General features: G+C 37.1%; 3 protein-coding genes across 3 annotated transcripts; 1 reads left to right on the top strand and 2 right to left on the bottom strand.

The window, feature by feature from the left end:
• Window positions 1-496: 496 nt before the first annotated feature.
• LOC126799877 (uncharacterized protein At2g39795, mitochondrial-like) lies at window positions 497-2649 on the top strand. Its single transcript, XM_050527141.1, has 3 exons — window positions 497-745; window positions 1738-2087; window positions 2237-2649. The coding sequence occupies exons 1-3, from the start codon at window positions 506-508 to the stop codon at window positions 2406-2408; spliced, it is 762 nt and encodes a 253-aa protein (XP_050383098.1). The 5' UTR covers window positions 497-505; the 3' UTR covers window positions 2409-2649.
• A 4573-nt stretch (window positions 2650-7222) lies between these two features.
• Window positions 7223-8424, bottom strand: LOC126799303 (zinc finger protein 1-like). Its single transcript, XM_050526476.1, has one exon. The coding sequence runs from the start codon at window positions 8227-8229 to the stop codon at window positions 7465-7467; it is 765 nt and encodes a 254-aa protein (XP_050382433.1). The 5' UTR covers window positions 8230-8424; the 3' UTR covers window positions 7223-7464.
• Window positions 8425-15525: 7101 nt separating this feature from the next.
• On the bottom strand, window positions 15526-19174 carry LOC126799478 (Golgi SNAP receptor complex member 1-1). The gene is made up of 5 exons (XM_050526685.1): window positions 19010-19174; window positions 17588-17824; window positions 16860-17024; window positions 16605-16718; window positions 15526-16019 (listed from the first exon to the last, which is right to left on the bottom strand). Exons 1-5 carry the CDS (start codon window positions 19046-19048, stop codon window positions 15906-15908), a joined length of 669 nt encoding a protein of 222 aa, XP_050382642.1. The 5' UTR covers window positions 19049-19174; the 3' UTR covers window positions 15526-15905.

Raw genomic sequence — 19174 nt, 5'->3', positions numbered from 1 at the left:
AGGTGAGAGTTGAGGTGCTTGCTCCCTTGCAATATTTATGATAATTTAGGATATAGTTATGTATACCAAAACGCTCTTGTGGTTCTTCCTCCGTCAAGTTACGACAGTCCTTTTGCCTAAGTTTCTCAAGTGTTTCAGACAGCTGAGATAGGGCGTACCGCAAATATATGTGCTCTAGATATTGGTTCATATGTGAAACACTTGTGATTTGTTTCACCACTGAGAGATGCAAATGGTCTCTGAATTCTTGGGCGTGCTAGTACTAGATGAACGATGTGTTTGTTGCTATGATCTTAATTTCTATCTTCAGCCAATGTGTATAGAGCAAGGAGTGATTCAAGTTTGAACTTGTTGGGTCACTCGAAATAGGAGTGTGACCATGTCATAAATAAAAATAGATACAAGACAACTGGTTTGGGTTTCAACTTTCAAGGCTTATAGCTGCCCCTTCCTACAACTTGTTTTAACTTGTTCACTAGAGACCTTAAACCCTAAACCTCACTCCATGGCTCGCCTAATCCGACCTCTAAGAAACTCCATCTCTTGCTCCTCTTCTTCTTGTAGAATCCTAATTCCAGAGATGCCCAGTTGGCATCTTGCACCAGAAAAACAAGTCTCCCTCTTAAACCCTAAGCTTGTCAGAAACTACATCTCTGAAAAGCGCAAATCGGCTTTCGAAGGCAACATGCTCAAACTCCTACGCAGTGAAATCCAATACGAACTCGATCGCTCCCCTCCTAATCAGGTACCCACATTCTCCATTCCCTCTCTGTCTTTGGACTTCACAGTTCTTATGAGAATGATGAACTTGGGTAGTATTGGGTAGCTTAGAATCTGAGTGAAATGAAGAATGTTGATGTGTGAAAAAGCAACATGAATTGTTATCGAAAGACCCTGAATATCTTGAACTTGAAGAGCCATTGAGTTATTATAGAAGGACCTTGAACTTTCAAGTCATGACTGTTACTTGGTGATTATAATTTATAAACGATCCATAGATATTCTGATTTTAATAGTTTATCATAATGCAACAATGCTCTAGTTACTGCTTATTAACTTTCAAGCCTTGACTGTAGCCGTTTCGGTGTTTTTAGGCGGCTCTCGTTGACCTTCCATCAATTAGTGCTTAGTGATTTATTGTTCTGTATACATATTGTGTAATGCGGCATATAATTTTTCTATTTTGTGGACTCTGGCATGGTGAGAATCTGTTTTGCAACCAATGTCGGGGTTCATGGATATACAGTTTTTATGGAAGAATGCTTCAGAGCTTGTAAACAACTATGTTAAGCTATTCCAGATTTTTAATATGCATCTTAGACTCTGTGTTTTGTCGAATAGGTTCTTATCCCAAAAGGTGCCTCATAGTGCTTTCGATTGTTATATTGATTATGCAATGTTTTCGCAAGATTTCTTAAATGAGAGTGAGGGCTGAATCGGAGAATACGATTTGGATGGTGAGGAATTATTGATGGCATTGTTATTGCAATCTTTTAAGGCCAGATAATGGGGTGCATTCAAGATTTTGTGATATCCTTTGTTTTTCAGCTGGAACATAGGGTTAATGCTTTATGTTATCAACTTTTTCTCCTAGAGAACTGACTCTTAATTAACAATTATTAGTTGGGGTCAACAGCTATATTAGGAAGCCGAAGTACTCTAAATATTCTCATCTTAATTTCCATAGAGAAATTTGTTGTTATACTTCATTGATCGGGGTAATTTTTTTTTGTCCAGCCAGTTTCACAATTCAACTCATTTACAGTTGACAACCGGTCTGGCGAACAATGGATAAGCATGAAGAGAAAATTTGGACATAATGAAGACATAAAGATTGAAGCCACCATGTATGATGGATATGTTCCTGTTACAAAATCTGGAGGTGGCGGTGGTGGTGGTGGTGGTGAAGGCCTTGGACCAGATGTGCAACTTCACATTTCTATGGTTGTCAATATCTCCAGGGAGAAGGGTGGCAGTGCATTGGAGATTATGTGCTCAGTTTGGCCAGATACCATAGAGATCGACAAGCTGTTTGTAAGAAAACCTGAGAATATGCCAGCTCAGCCATATACGGGTCCTGAATTCAAGTACGAGCATTATGAAACTTTGTACTAATTAACTAGGGAACTATAACACTTTAAGAGTATCTAAATAAACAGAAGAGTTATTTCTAAACGTAAAGTTTTCATCTTTTCAAATTATTAATTTTTATTTGTTTTTGTTGGGTTTTGTGCAGGGAACTTGATGATGATTTACAAGACTCGCTCTACGAATTCTTAGAAACGAGGGGTATAAATGATGATCTTGCTGTTTTCTTGCACTCATATATGAAGAACAAAGATAAAACTGAGTTCATTAGATGGATGGGAACTGTAAAATCATACTTTGAAAAGAAGAAGAGTTATTGATACCTCAACAATTTGAACAAATCTTATGCCGAATGACACTTTCTCTTGGGTAATGAAAACTCAGCCTAGATGCCATTTTGGCGTTGCATTTGGTCTTATGCAGTTATCTTTGGTTCAGAGAAGAAACTGGCATGATTCTGTAATTAAAGTAATGCATTTACATAGTTGATGGAATCATTTCTTTTGTTTTGAACTTTCAGTCATATATGGAAGTGTGTCCATGACCTCTGTGGGCGGACTGCATAATAGAGAAAGAGCCCCAAAATTTGGTATATGACATCTCTTTTGGCTTAGAATTTCCAAATAAATGGTCTGTTTTTTCTGTGGTCACCAGAATTTATACATATGTGGTAGGATTTTACAGTTTTGCTTATGGGTAGAATTGCTCAGCCCATTATTGAGAAAATATCTTATCCTGCCATATTTTGGTTAAGTCTGCTCTGCTCATGTAATCTTCATATCCCGTGGGCAGTAAGCTTTGTATGTGATATTTCAAAAGTTTTTCTTCATACATGAAATTTTATATCCTAGCTAGGAAACTGCTGAGAGCTTATGGCAACAAGTATCAGCCTCTGCTTTATGCCGATGGTTTATGAGTTCATGGTGAAGTAGGGTTACCAGTGATATTATGCCTGATACTAGATATTAAGCTTGTCTTGGGGCATAGATGTATGATCTTGTAAGCCTTGTTCTGGAAATGTAAATCATTTGCATGTAGTGGACAAAATTAACTTTACTCTCCTGCTTCACTCTATGTTCATTGGTTCTGGCTTTGCATTTATCTGCTCAATCACCGAATACACCCAGATGGTCTTTTACTGTAAAAGTTTGTTAAGTTAGACTGTCTTTTGTCCTATACTGCTTACATGAATTAGACATTATTTCAAGTAATAAATATGCTTCTACTATTTAAAAATTAAAAAAAAAACATAACATCAATTATTGAATTTTGATGTAGCCCCATAAACTTTCATCATCCAATTTTGGATAAGATCTGATCTCAGAAAGTTGAAATGAGCTCATGCAGGTCAAAATCAGATTTGAGACTACGTATGGAGTTGTGGTGGTGCTTAGGTTAGATTCTGCTCCTTAAATCATACTTTTTTTGAAGTTGTGGACTGAATTCCATTCGCATGTGATGTCTGCATCTACTTTTACATCTTTTATAGCAGGTATCATTGCATGGTCTACCGTCATTCCTCTCTTCTGTTTAGTGTTAAGTTGTTAACTGTACACACTTTTCTGGGGATATTGATAGGCAACATAAGTTTGTATGATAATGTCTGCCTACCAAGTGAGCTAGATTGCAATTAAGCTGACACATAACAAGTTCTGGTATATGCTCCATTTTTTACTCAGCTACTGGTCCTAGACTACTTGCAACCTTTATGAAGATGCTTTACTGTGTTGCCTAAGGCTAGTGAACATCACATTCCACTATGATGTATGATCATGGCTTGACACCCATGTTTATGGTGTATATTGATCAAACATGGATAAGATGCAATTCTTATCTGCTTGAGTGGAATATGATCAGTTCAAATCTGATGTCATGTCGTTTTGGGTATCTTGGCTGGTCTGCACACTAAATTCCAGTTTAGCAGTAGGGGTACACATTGTTCTCAGCAAGGATGATGACGACACTGATTAAGACACTTCCAGGCACAGGTCATGTTTCTAATTGCTTGCGGTCGAAAGTTAAGTTCACGTAAAAGGAAAAGATAAATTAGAGTGTTGTGATCATGTTTGTCTTGCTATGCGTTAGTTTACCCTGAACTATAAAGTATAAACCATATATTAGTCCTAAACTATGTTTCCAAAGGTTTTATTCTTCCGTCAAGCTTTATGATCTGCTGCATATAGGAAATAACCAGCACTGTTGCGGTCAGAGTTTAAAATCTCATTAGCATAATGTGATAATTGGGTTTAAAGTTGTTGTTTCCCCTTGCCGAAAAAGTTTGATTTTCAATCAAGGATGCAGGTAAATGGATGCTAACATACTGTTGACCTTAAATAAAAAAGAAACTATCTGATATTTCTGTATTTTGTTTGTTGAGAAGAAGAAATGATCTGGTTTTTGTCCTGTGAATTTGAATTGTAACCAGGTCTTATATTCCTTGCTCATCACCCTCGAGTGACCGGATATGATTTCTTGATCTCAATCACACAGAATGTTGATTTTCTCCCTCTTAAATTTGCGTAACTAACTGATGATATGAATGATCATGATATAACAGGGTTGTTTTCCATTTCTTTTATATCTTTTTGTTAATCAAACCTGTCCGCACCTAAGCTTCTCCATTCTCTACCCTTCTCACCATTTGGTATAGAGTTGCCTTTGTTAAGCAACCACCTGTGCCAAACATCATGACACCAAACCATGCCCATATTCTCCACCTTCCCATGATATTAATGTTGCACCTCTTACAAGCAAGGCTCTAATACTAATTTAAACACTGCGTATATCTAAGCTGTAAACGTAGTCTCATTGGTGTACAGGGTCATATAAGAGCATAACTGTTTTATGAGCGGGCTCGTAGCATTCTAATACACAACAGTGATTATGCTAAGTTTGGCGAAACAAATTTAGTACGACCAATCCAGGGTCATATAAGGTCCTATATATTTACTCTCCCACCATTTTAAATTACTTTTTTTCCTTTATTCAAATTTTTTTTTTTACATTGTTCCAGAGCGAGTCACTTGTAGTGCTCTTGTAATGGTCTCGCCAAAGCTCAAGAATCAAGACATATAAGGGAAAGTGGGGATGAAACGTAGCAAGGCTGTAACACTTCAAACGTAAACTCACTTTTGATGATTTGAGTAAATGGTGTATTCGTCAAAACTCAAAACCTAGGGACTAAGCTGTTGATAATATATTACACTAAAGGAAGCTGCTCTGGAGTATGGACACTCCAGAAAAGGCATTATACGTCTGGGAGAATGTTAAGTATTCTCTAGATTCACCCTAAAGAATTTACTCGAGGAAAGGAGAAAAGTTTCTGAACTTTCCTACAATTGTCACCACATTCGATCTATGCATTTGGACGCTTTAATTTCGCATGCACCTAAACACAATTTTCAGATTAGGTGAAGTCTGCTAATTACCAAGTAATTCAAAGAGAATGATAGGAGGAGATCGGTGGTAAGGTACAATCAAACTAAGATTGAAGATAATTTCCATATAAGGACAAATGATCCAAATAGTATTAGAGAGAAGAACCTATTTTTGGTTTAATTAATCGTTTCTGCACCTAATTTGAGCAACAAGATAGCTCCATATCGACATGCACTTTCCTGTTTTCTCTAGTGTTAATTCATTTGGAGGAATCTTTCTGTGTATTCTAATGGTGTAATGATAGAAGAATGAGGCGGTGTAACACAAAAGAATAGGACATCCCAACTGATTAGTCGCAATTTAAATCCCCAAATCTTGTGATCTCAATTTCTGGACTTAGTGTGACATTTTGTCTACCACCTATCAAAACCCTCTCTTAATCTGAAGTTTCAAACATGCTTAACGGTCACAAAGACATAATTGCAGGTACTTTTACACCTTAATTTGAGGATAATCATGGTTTATCATGACTAAGCTGATATAGTAACATCAGGTACATTTTGGACGCACTAGCATGAGAAGCTATTGTCACAGATTTTATAGCTAAGACATCAAGGCAATCAAGATTTTCCCATAATTTAAATTGATAGGTGAAGTGAGAGGGGAGGTTCATCATGATTATATATGTGGCTTTCACATGGCTTGCTTTTTGCTATAAACGCCAAACATTTTGATCCCAATAGAGATGGTCTATTACTCCAACTGCTGGTGGGTCAATGAATGGTGTCCTTTGGAAGATCATGGCCATCAAAAACTATATACCCTCTGCCAGTCTTGTCAATTCAAAGTAGGAAATGGCAATCACCAGATTCCAATCTTTGCACGTTTTGTGGACCAATACTTCCAAGGTATAACATAGATATGGACTCGCTGAGAAAGAGTTTGACATTAGAGAACACCTTTGATGCAATAAGTTTGGGGAGTGTTAAGGGTGAAGATTCATGCCAATTCAGTTTCGGTTGGTGCTATTCGAATTCGATCAGTAAATTAATCAGGTGAAGTGGTTCAGTTTGTGCCTCTTTCTGTCATGCACTTAATTGGTTGGTCAAGTTCACACAATAACTCTAATTCCATCTAATCACCATTTTGTTTACCTCAAGTCCTTTACAGCAAAGTGAAATGAAAACATAGAAACAGCCCTCTATTTTGCTTTTAGAATTTTACACCGAATCATTTTTATCTTCTATAAGTTGTCATGGAATACTTCTTAACGATAATAGTTCGTTGTCCTCAATATAAATCCAATTCAAGTTATTAGTTTCTTTTATCAATAATCTTGTTAGTTACTAATTAACATAGCTGTAATTGTCACTACATTTTGATATCATTGCAAACGTACGAATCATATGATAGGTGAAGAGAGTTCCAAGAGATTCACACACCAGTCTAAAAGAAAGAACTTGAGCTGAAGGAGAGTGATTAAATTGGTGAATGGTAAGAATATAGAGCATGTACTGATCATAAAACTGTACGTGAGTGTTGAGGCGCCAGTGATATAAGGTATACAAAGGTGAAAACGATATGTAGAATCAAATTCACCCGCAATATCATATTATGCGATTGCCATCTTGAATTATTGATATCCTAGCCCCTCCCAACAGGTTTTCAAGAAGTCTTCTGGCTTTATTAACTTCTCAATATAGTACATCAGCAAATTCGAAGATTGATCGATCATTGATTTATTACCAGTTCACCACGCAACTTCAAATAAAGTTCCAACCTAGCTAGCTAACCCACAATTAGAATTCCAGAACAACTCTGTGAAAATGTTGACAGCTATAGCTAAAATGAAGAATATTGTACAGACTACAGACGTTGCAACTTGATAGTCATCGATCATACCTGAAAACTAAATGACAGAACAAAACAAGGGGTGCTTGGATTCAAATTCAAAAAATGAAAACTATAAGATAAGTAACAGATTGGAAAAGTGCTTAGTTATAGCTTGAGGGATAAGTCAAGCTTCTGCAGCTCGTGATCTTGCGTAGTCTTCAAATGGCTAACACTACTATTCCACCAGAAACCTCCGATTCTTTCAGCCACAGGAGAAAACTTCCGAGCAGTACTACCCTCGAACCTTCCCACACCACCACTACTCGAAGAAGACGATGACATGGATCCAAAGGCAGGAAGCCGCGCAATTGCAGGTTGTTGATCGATGGGGGGTCTCAGAAAGTTGTTATCATGGCCATAAAGACTTGATTGGTTCCAGGAAGGCTTGTGAATGGTAGAATGCACTTGAATTCCGAGTGACCTAGTATTGAAAGAGCCATGCAAAGGGAGAGAAGACATGCTAGTGAATCTGTGTGAAAGAAGCCTAAAGTTATCTGAGGCTGCACCAATCTTGTTTGCCACTCCTTTCTTCTCAAGTGTTCTTTCTCTCTTGTGAGCATTTTGGTGACCTCCAAGTGCTTGTGAACTGTAGAACTTTCTTTGACAATAATTGCAGGAGAAAACTCTAGGCTCATGACTAGTACGCTCATGATTAGTACCTCTAGGATTATCAGTACTAGCCTCTGAACATATATTTGAATTAAAGCGCTCGATGAGATTGAGTCTGGCACTCAATTTCTGATCGGATTCTCTGTTGGACATGAGTCTTAGATCGAAGACAATATCAGGGTTTGGTGCTTGTTGTGGGAGTTGTTGATTAGTATCTTCCGGTACTTCTAGTATATGTGGATTCTTGTTTTGTACATCCATTATTGGGACTTTGAGGGTTGAGTTTTGAGAAAGAAATGACCAAAGGTACGGTGATCAGAACCATGTGGAGGAACAAAGAATTTTATGGCCTCCTGCTGGGTTATGAGGTAACAATATGGTTCTGATCATATGCTCTGGTAATAAACGATGTGTTCTATGTATAGAAGAATGCTAACACTGTTTTACAGTTAAAAGGTCTTAATATAGCAAGACTTAAGGAATAAGGGAGAGAGAGAGAGAGAGAGAGAGAGAGAGAGAGAAGTATGATTGAAACATATGAGAGGCATCCATCCATATATCTCATTTTATTGCATGGTGGTAAGTATACCCCCCACAGAAAGTTTAAAAACTTTTGTTTGTCTAATTCCCACTCTTGTCTGCTTACATTTCTTGTCTTTAGGGTTTAACCTTTTGTAGCAACACACACTATACACTCTTGGATGCTAGGCTGCATGGAATCGGGTGCGGGTACGTGGAAGTGAAGCGTTTGGAAACGCGGAAGCGTTTTTTTTCCAAAAATTAAGGAAGCGGGTGCGTTTTGAAAGCGTCAGAATAATATATATATATTATATAATATTTTTATATTTTATTTTTTAAATTATTTTATCTAGTATTAAAATAACTGGATAACTATTAATGACTTATTTTCTAACCCATGATTATCTTTAATTATAGCATTATTAAAACTTCATTTCAAAATTCAAACAAAAGAATGTACAACATAGTGTGAAGGTGTTGGACACGTGCAAGTCAAAGAGACATCACTTAGATGAAATTGATAATAAAAAAAAGGTTCGTCTTCCCTCTGTCTCTCTTTCTCATATGGATTTTTTTTCATATCTCTCCACAACTCTCTGTCTTCTCTCTATATCTCTCTCATCTAGATTTTCCTGATATCTCTCCCCCTTATTTATGACACATATTAGATTGATTGATGATGATCATCTTTAACCGTTTAACAGAATAAATAAGAAGATGAGACGACAAGAAGAGTCTCAAGACATTGATTGATGAAATAGAGGTAGAGAAGGAATCACACTTCTAATTTAGAAGTCAACGCTTCCGCCGCGCTTCCAATTTGGAAGCTAACGCTTCCATCAAGCTTCCAATTTAGAAACCAACGCTTCCGTCGCGCTTCCAATTTGGAAGCCAACGCTTCCGCCACGCTTCCAAACCCACCTTTTTCGGAATCGCGCTTCCGTCGCGCTTCCCCGCGCTTCCGAGCGCTTCCGCTCCCGTTTCCGCTTCCGAAGCGGGAATCGGTCGTCCAACCAAGCTTCCGTGCTATGTAGCTTGGATGTAACTTATGGCAGACTAGAACTCCCACTCCTCGTTTACTTTTTCAGGATTCCTAAATTGTATGCAACTGTGTAGCTACATGAACTCAATCCGTTGTAACACAGTACGTAAGTTTTCGTTTGATAAAATCCAAAGTTTTGGAGAATTACTCGATGAGAATTTTAAAATAAAAATATTAGGTGGCGTTCGGTAATGTTTTCATATCCATATAGGATGAAAACATGTTCGTTAAGATATTTCTTAAAACACATACATAAATCAGAAATTGAAAATATTTTCAATTTTTACAAAGGAAAAATGAAAACTTCAATAACCATCAACACTCTGGTTGTATCCCTTTAGAAAGAGAGAGGCAGCTCTGAGAGAAAAGTTGAGCGTTTGTCCTCCATCCGGCGGCGAGCCCTATTGCTGTCGTCGGACGGGAGTTGTTGTTGTTGTTGGTTTCGCGTGTGCCGATCGAGTTTGGTTCGGGATCATGCGTGGTGGTTGCGAGAGAGAGAGAGAGAGGATGACCAAGTCGGTCGGGATCTGGTTCATGGTCCTCTGGACATGTCGTCAGGAGAGGAGTGCGTGGCCGGTGCGAGAGTGGTCCAATGAGGTTGTTGTAGAGGTGTTGCAGTGTGGGTCAGATCGGCATATTGTTAATCTGATCCGGGCTGTTTTCTCTATATCGAATATGAGGAGCAATACGATTTCTTGGGGTGGTGCTTGGTGCTGGACCGACATTATTGGCACGGTGTTGTTGGTGGTGATCAGGTGAAGGTGGAGCGAGGGCGGTTTTGGTAGTCTTCTGGTGGTGGTCGACATGATGGTGGATCAGGGGTAGCCAGTGTTTTCATTCTCTCTCTTAATTAAGTTTTATTTTCTAGTTTTTTATTTATTTTTATTTAATAATTATGTTGCGTGTTTTTCGTGTAATAGACATTTTTTCAGGGTGTATCGAGCTACGTGTCCGTGTGTGCACTCATTGTGTCTTATCTGCTTTAGTTAGGCAGCGAGTTCTTTGCTTTGTCAAATGGTCGTGCCTCCTAGTGGCAATGTGAGACTAAGTGTTGTTGGATTAATTTTCCGGCGGCAACATAGTCGGAGAACTGCTTTATTAGACATTATGATATGTAATTGTTGCTTCATTATTGATAGGGTCTCATATATATCATCCTCCCCATCATGTCAGCGTTATTTCAAAGCAAATAGAGTCGTCTTTAGAGTATTACTTTTTGTTAATTGGTGTTTTGTTGAGTAATTGTTTGTAGAGATCTTTGATATTATATCAGGTCTTTGTAATCAGGAGTTTAGGCTTCACGTCCCCCTTGTATTTGACAGTTTCATTAATGAATGTTTGAGGGTGGTCACACTAGCCCTCCCATAAAAAATTGAAAACTTCAATTTGATGTTTTTATTTTTTTATTTTTAGTTTAAAAACTTATTTAAAAAAAAAACATTATCGAACAGGTTTCGACTTACATTTTCCCACAAGTTGGACTAGTTCGAACAAACTGTGTGGTGGTGGTATTATTAATTAAAAGCTGAAACTAAAAAATGAATTACCCTAACCAAACCTCCATGAACTGAAAAATTTCAGTTCTAGAAGTTCTGTCAAAAACTTAATGGATCACTCTATAACTTACATAGTAGCTTCCCGTAGCTTCACTGCTCATGGTGGCTACTGGTATATATAGCTAATGATCTAGATGACATGTAGTTGATCTAGTTGACATGTAGTTGAATTTGCTACTGGAAATGTTAGGTATAGGCACTTTTTCCTCCACATTGGTTGATATGAGCCCCCTCCACACACACACACACAACTCTTTTTCATCTTTTGCATTTGCCTTGAGAAAGAATTCTTCTACACAATACTTAACCACTCACTCACAAACATGAAGTAGGCGACAAATGGTGAAATGGATAAAAGAGATGGTTAAGAGTTATGCTGCAACATGAAGTAGGCGACAAGTGGCCGACAAATTGAGATGGAGAAGCTGATATATGAAAATTTGTTAAATTTCCTGAAAGGCAAAGTTCCTGCAGACTTGTATATGTACCTCCAAAGATGTATCATTTGCTAATATGTTACAAACAATTAAGCATCATAAACAGACAAGAGATCTTGCTAAATGATGTGATTATTTGATCTAAGTACCATAATAATATGGTCAAAATCTCAGGTTTATAACCAAAATCCACATGAATCTTAGCCTCTCTGGCCAACAACGAAACTCGATCTTCTGGTCCCCAAAAGTCAAGTAAAAAACCCTAGCAACCCTCGTCGGCTGTCATAAACTAAGGTTCAAAATATTGGTATTGATAGATATATCGGATATATCAGATATATATCTGGGATATTGGAAAAAAATATCGTTCAGGTTCCGAAATTATTATTTATTATTATTGAATTACATACAAATATACAATTATTAATTTTATCTAGTACCAGAAATAGGTTCTAAATGCTTGAAAAGACTCACATTGATCAAAAAAACTATAATACTCTGCCCAAAACATACGAGCTATATAGTATGAATTGTAATGGTTGTCATATATGATTATTATATATTTTCGATCTGCTGATAATTTCTCTAAGAATGAGATAGTAATGATGAATCTAACTCGATGATTAATCATATACTTCTTTAAACTGACCATAATCGCAAATATGATAACCAGATTGATATTTGACTTCATAGGACTATTATGTGATCCTTTATTTTGGATTCCCTCAAGGTCAAGGAGAGCACTTGTTACTAATATGGCTTGACTCTTAAGAGTTAAGACTTGAACATTTACTCCTTATCGAGATATCTTGTATGAAAAATTAAAAATTAGTCGATTGAGAGACTACTCTTCTAGTTTTCTTTTTAATATCCTTCAAGGCTCGAGGTGATTAATTAATAAAAAAAAACTCATATCCGAGAGTCCAAGACAACCTCAAATTGAGATATTTTTTTAAGTGAAAATTTTCAAATATTTCTTAAAAATATCGAAAATATATTGGATATATCGTAATATCGGAGGAATATCAGAGATATTTTATGTTATCGGATAAATATCGCAGATATAAAAAATAATAAAATATTTACCCATAAAATATATCGTTTAAAAAAAATATCAAATGATATATCAGAAATATCAGAGAGCTTTTGAACATTGTCATGGACATTATCATCAAATTACTCGCCAAATTACAAAATAATGTTTCTTTTTATAAGTAATTACAAAATAATGTTAATAAGTCAGAACAATATGTAGAGAAGAACTCATTACAAGTTGAGAAAGAAGTGGTAGCCCTCTAAAGCTGACACGAAAAATGTGCAATATTATCCAACTGTGATTTTGACATGTACACTGATGAAGCACAACGTGGTTTTTGATGGTTGAAGAAAATGATGCAATGGCCTATGACTAGAAGTATTTGAGTGCAATAAGTATCTTTAAGATTGTCTATGATTCCTTATTTGTTGGCTTTCGCTTGATGGAGCTCAAAGTCATATCTCTCGATAGATTTTTGTCTGTCTGTGAGTTCCTCTGTGCAAATGGTGGCTGATTCAAATTTTTTTTTTGAAGTTTGTTTCAATCTAATTTTAAGTTAAAGGTGATGATGAACTTTGGCCCTCTTCTTAGGAATCCATCTAATCTCATCTCTACCCACACATAAATTGATTAAACTTCTCCAACACATGAAACGGAAAATCACATGTAAATTCATAATTTGTGTTTTCTCTCTGTCCGACATTGGTAAATAATTAAGCATATCCCTGTTTTCGTGTCCATGCTAGTACAGTAATGGCCCCAACACACCATCAACCCTTTGACACCACTTTCAATTCCACTTCACTTCATTGTATTCACATGAATAACTAGTCAACTATTGTATTTAGCCTTTGTGCTGATGTATCTTCTTTGGAATTTTTGATTTCTGAAGGGAACAAAAGATCGATCACCAAGAATAGAGATCGGCCGAGTAAACTAGGGCACAGCTCTGCCGCCGTGGAGCTCCTCAATGACAGCAAGTTGGTGATTCCAATAACTAGGGATGTGCTGTTTCTGATGGTGGACGCTATACGATTATCCCTAGTAAGCTTGGTTGTAGGGCTGGACTCGGTGCCAACGGTTCCGTTTATGAGCACTAACCGAAAACCGACACCGAATTTTCGGTTTCATGTTTTCCAAAACCGAAACCGAAAAATATACATAGAAACCGCGGTTTCGGTTAACCTATAATTCGGTTCGGTTTCGGTTTTGTTTCGGTTACAAAACCTAATATCCTTATTGACATTTCGTACTTGACTAGTGAAAATAAAAAGATTAAAAGTGAAGGAATAAGCTACAAGTTCAATACTTTAATTAAGTTATATTCACCAAATATCAAGAACTCAAATATTAAGTAAACAAAAATAGTGTTTTGCTGAAACACAACAAGTTAACCAAAATAAAACATTAAACCCCATGAGTTTCATCACCGAATGTTCAGACTTGTCTTAACATGAGGGCTAGTTGACAAAACCCAAAAACATTACATTAGATCTCTGCATGCATAATTGTACACATACAAAAATCAAAATCATATATTACCTTGTACAAAATCACATATCTATACATGTATATATTTATTACCAAATTTATGTTTTGCATAAGCACCCAATCGATTACACATGTTCATCAAATACAAGTTATAACCTTAAATGTCAATTCTCGGTTCGGTTCGGTTTCCACCGGTTTTTTGAAAGCATGAAACCGATAACCGGCACCAATTACTCGGTTCGGTTTGGTTTCCGACACCGACGCAGTGATTCCGTTCGGTTCCGGTTTCTCGGTTTCGGTGCGGTTCGGTTATGGCCGGTTTAGGTTTTTTCGGTGTCAAAAAGTCCAGTCCTACTTGGCTATGTGGGTTACGATGTTTAAATTTCTTCAAATGAAAGATTTTGTGAAGTAGCAGATAAAGCCTCAACTCTCATGTCGCTCAACAACTTATTGCAACTCTTCCCACTGTTCCTGTTGAGGTGTCCTTACCTTTTATCTCTTCACTACAAGTTTCTTTTGCTAATATTAGCTGGAGTTGGTCCAGCGGAACAGCAAACGTAGCAGCACACCTAAGTTAGCTTACAAGGGGATTGTGTCCACTGGACTAGGGCCATTATCCCTCTTCCATATTCTTCTTTTTGATGGAGCTGAACTGTTGATGTCTCCCTTGAGTCTGTTCTTTGGTGCTGGGTCCGTCATTTCTCTTTCCTTGCATATGTTTGGTAAAATGGTTCCATTTAATTGCTAAGGAAAAAAAAAACGGATTGGTTGTCTCTTCAGATTTTTCCGACTCACTTACTATATTAACATACCAAAGGAACTCCAAGTCTCCAACCCCAGATCCGTCCTCCTCCATTCCAAAGCTGCTGAACTCAGCTCATCAGCAATCGTGACCTCTTCCACCCAAAAATCTTTAGTCATGAAAAAAGAAAAAAAAAAGATAGTCATTGAGGCTCTAAATAGACCAAGGTATACCACATGCCACTTGCTACCAAGTTAAGCCTCTAGTAGCATTCCCATTCTACCATCTAGACATTAATTCTTACCACCAAATGAATTGATCTTTAATCGCACAACCGCCTGAAACCCCAAAAACACCCCATGACCCCTACCTTGCATCCGTACTGTACTTTAGCCACTCGATTTTCACCAGCACTTCTCTCAGAAGAAGTCTGGTGGCTCTGATGGGTACAATTTCCAAATATACTCTGATCAATCATGTCATAATTGTAATCATCGTACATATATACAAAATACGATAACAAACTAACTGCAAAACTTGAGAGGTGGTTTGAAGTGTGCTTCTAATGCAACTGTTCAGTGGGGAGGAGAGCGAGGAGGCAGAACAGAGGGGATGTCCCAATATATACCGTAGTTGCAATATATTAAAGATAAACACTTCTCACAAGTTAAACAAAAAAAAAAGAGATAAACAAACACAAATGTAACATTACTCTTTCTCGCTTTCCAGTCCCAGTCCCACTATTATAGCACTTAAACAAACCATACAAATCCACCTCTTTGGCTGACCCTACCTAGACCTTGATTGATAAAAGTACATGAAACACATTTTTGAAGAATTTCAAGTATTGATATATAATAGTATAATACAATTCACTTACATACTAGCGAGTACATGTATCATCCTGCCGAAAATTTAAAACTGAAATTGAACTCCATTACTGAACAAGCAATTGACTGGAAAGAACTGCATAGATTGATATCGTTTCCATACATCTAAACATTTGAGAGACAAATAATTGGTTTATCGAAGAAAAATTGAAGCAAAAAAATTTGTAACAGATTCACTTTCTCACTTACAGTCCCCCACATATACCAGTTCCTCTTGCAGCCTTTTACTTCGTCAGCCAGTAGATGAATATAAGAAATGTGCACATTGATGCGACAAGAGATAGAATGATGGTATCCATAGACTTTTTACGCTTTATTGCTGAGAGGATATGACTTACCTGCAGTCACGACATGGGAATTATATATTAATACACATACTAAGTAATAAAACAAACAGAAACACACGTCCCAGTCCTTATTTCTAACCTTTTATAGTTTTTGTAATCCCCTTTAAACAAATCATCTCATTTATCAACAAAAAAAAAATTTACAGTTACAGTTGCAAAAATATTTGAACGTGTGACAAGGCACATAGGTACAAGTTAAAACATATGCCAAAAATCAACAAAGTAGTTAAAGGCATTGATGGTTTTGAATTTAGCATCTCTTACTCTTACGATCAGAGCTCTAAGCTCCGAGCTTAGACAACTATTAGACTCAAACAGTTTATATTGTTAGGTTTATCAAGGATAAGGTACAAGGGACTTTCAACCCCAATCCATAAGTACAAGGCACTCACACACTCACAACCAGTGGTTTACTTTTGACCACTGGCCCATGCATGCATCTTAACTATTGTTTACAATTCATTTCTAAAGCAGAAATACTTGATTCCATAAGTTTTGGAAAAATGTGATCAGAGATTTTGGTCGATATCAAAGAAACAACTAAAACATCAATGACTAGAACTACTGGTTTTATACCGTTGGAAGGCGGCTGCCGATATTGCTGAGCTTTGAATTGATGCCGCCAAACGTTGAACGTTGAAGGGCAAGTGCACCTAGAGTTGCTTGAGCTTGAGAGATTACAGTATCCATCTGCATCACCACACCAAATATGGGAACTTTTATATTGAGCAGACTGAATGCTAATCAAACTGCTTGTCCAAAATTTCTTATAGCTCACCACCCAAACCCTAACCTTATAGACCAAAATGTACCATTTTTTCCTTTACATACCTGTCCCGTACTCCGGCTAACAGAAGCATGTTCTTTCAGGAGAGCATTTTCTGCAGAATCTCCAGCTTCCAAATCTACTCTTGTTCGATCAAATTCCCTAAAATCCTCGAGCAATGAAGCGTGATCCTGCTTAGCTCTAAGGCTGGAGCGCAGACGATAAAATTCCTGCACTTCAATTATGTCTAACAGCAAGTTAGTATCTGCCAGGTTCAATCTTATTCTGGTTATTATTTAGTTTGTAGATACAGAGAGCATAATGATACAAGATTGGATTAAGATGCGATAAAAATGAACGTGAAAGTTGCTTCACCAGCATAGAACATGATATTAAACCTACGTACTTTGTTGAAAAGATGATAGTAGCATCAAACTAAAGTTGATGTCAGAATTATTCTTAGGAAAGTTAAATCAGCCCCTTTGTAACTAATTAACCTCGACTTCATATTAAAATCGGATGATGAAGTTAATAAATGAACCAAAAGAAAAGGTCAAAACGAAAATAAAACAAAAGTACTTAGTCACTTAAACTTCTTCTTCCTAAACATGTGCAGGAATTGACACCTAAAATCAAACAGAAGTACAAGGAGGCACAGGAGATTGTATAATATATATCCCTGAATATTTCTACTGAGTAACATAACAAATCTGGGAAACACCTAAAAAGAGCAGTTCATATATTGAACTGCCATGCATGTTCACCAGTTGGCATAGTCAAGAGGCCAGAATACCTGAGTGAGATCTTGAAGAATCTCTTGATGTCTAGTCAAGGTATGAGAAACCATTTCTGATCCTCCTGCTGATACCCATGCTTGCATTTGTAAATTTACTTGTTGGAGTTGCTTTAATAGTCGCTCTATCCCAGATTCAAGATCATTGTCAGCTTCAAATTTGACAGAACCCTTTGCGGAGACAAACCTACGATAAGAATTCATCTGTTCATCCAACTGAGCTTCAAGCTTCCTCGCCTGAAATTACAGACAGAAAGAATATTCATTTATAGGTTTAAACAGATGTGCTTGTAAAGGGAAAAAAAAAACAGAGTGCAGCAATTAGCATACATTATGCTTAGTGTATTCCAAAAAATTCAAACTGTGTAATAAATTGCTTGGTTAAAGGATTATAGCATCACGTATCAGAACAACTGTCTCCAATATTGAATAAGCAGTGCAAGAGTGGAATTTAATATTACCGATGGAGAGCTCCCGGGTATAAGTTGAAATGGTTGTTAGTCCTATAGTTTTTAAGGTCAGATCTTACTAATAGACTTATATTAGGAAGGAAAAAAGTTGGCTGTTTTGGAGAACTCTTAAGCATTATACAAGACCCCAAAGTAGCTGCCTTAAATTTGGGAGGCTACGCAAGGTTCTAATCACCGAGAATCAATGGAAAATGTATCTTCCATTGATGCAAAATTCTGCTCTAAATGAAATGACCCAGTTGTTGCTCTTCTTGATTGTCAGGATGGTCAAAATACTAGAACAAATTCAGTACTCGTAGATTCTCATAATGCAACCTTATAGGCCACATATATGGCAGTGGCATAAAAGGGAACCGACACATTATCTAAGTATTTATTTTTATATCCACAGCCAAATAAGATATGATTTTAGTTCATGATCAGGCATAATATGTGCACACAGGACATTGTATCATAGTAGGTTATTGAAAGGATTGAAATCTGTTGCCTTTTAAAGCTGGTATACGGGTAGAACATTAACAAACCCAACGAAAAGAGACTGTAACAAAAACCAAAATTGCAATTTCTGGAAGCCTAGAACCAATTCAGAGAAGTCTATCAGTAAGGAAGGTTTACAACTTGCACCAGATTTACAGTCACAAAAACTTTGGAACTAACCAAACATGGTGTTCAGGACTTGGTCTTATAAAAGCTGAACTGGAGTTTCGCAGGAAATGAGCATCACTCCATAACAGGTCTTGAAATTTTTACATGTATTTCCCTATGTCAAGTTATAAGTCAACTGGAAGCTATATCAGAAGCTGATCTTATACGCCTACAGTGACATGAATTCAATTCAGAAAAGTTGGAATCTTCATTTCAATTCTAGACTTCGCCATCAAGCAAGCATATATTCCAAACAGATGGTCGAATTTTCGGTGATAATTACAAGGAGGAAGATGAAGACGGGTACCTGCTTGCGAAGCGCGTCCCATGAGCTCGGAACTTCCATATCCACCGACACCAAAAATCAGAGGCGGATCGATCAGTCGGTCCTATCTTCTTCGTTTTGTGGCTTCTGGAACCTCCAATTCGGAATTTGGGAGAGGAGACGGGTTAGGAGACGGAGACAGATGGT

Source organism: Argentina anserina, chromosome 6 (assembly GCF_933775445.1).
Source record: "Argentina anserina chromosome 6, drPotAnse1.1, whole genome shotgun sequence".
In the NCBI taxonomy this organism is placed as follows: domain Eukaryota; kingdom Viridiplantae; phylum Streptophyta; class Magnoliopsida; order Rosales; family Rosaceae; genus Argentina; species Argentina anserina.
Note: the sequence above shows the minus strand (reverse complement) of the source record. Positions and strands in the feature narration are given on the sequence as shown.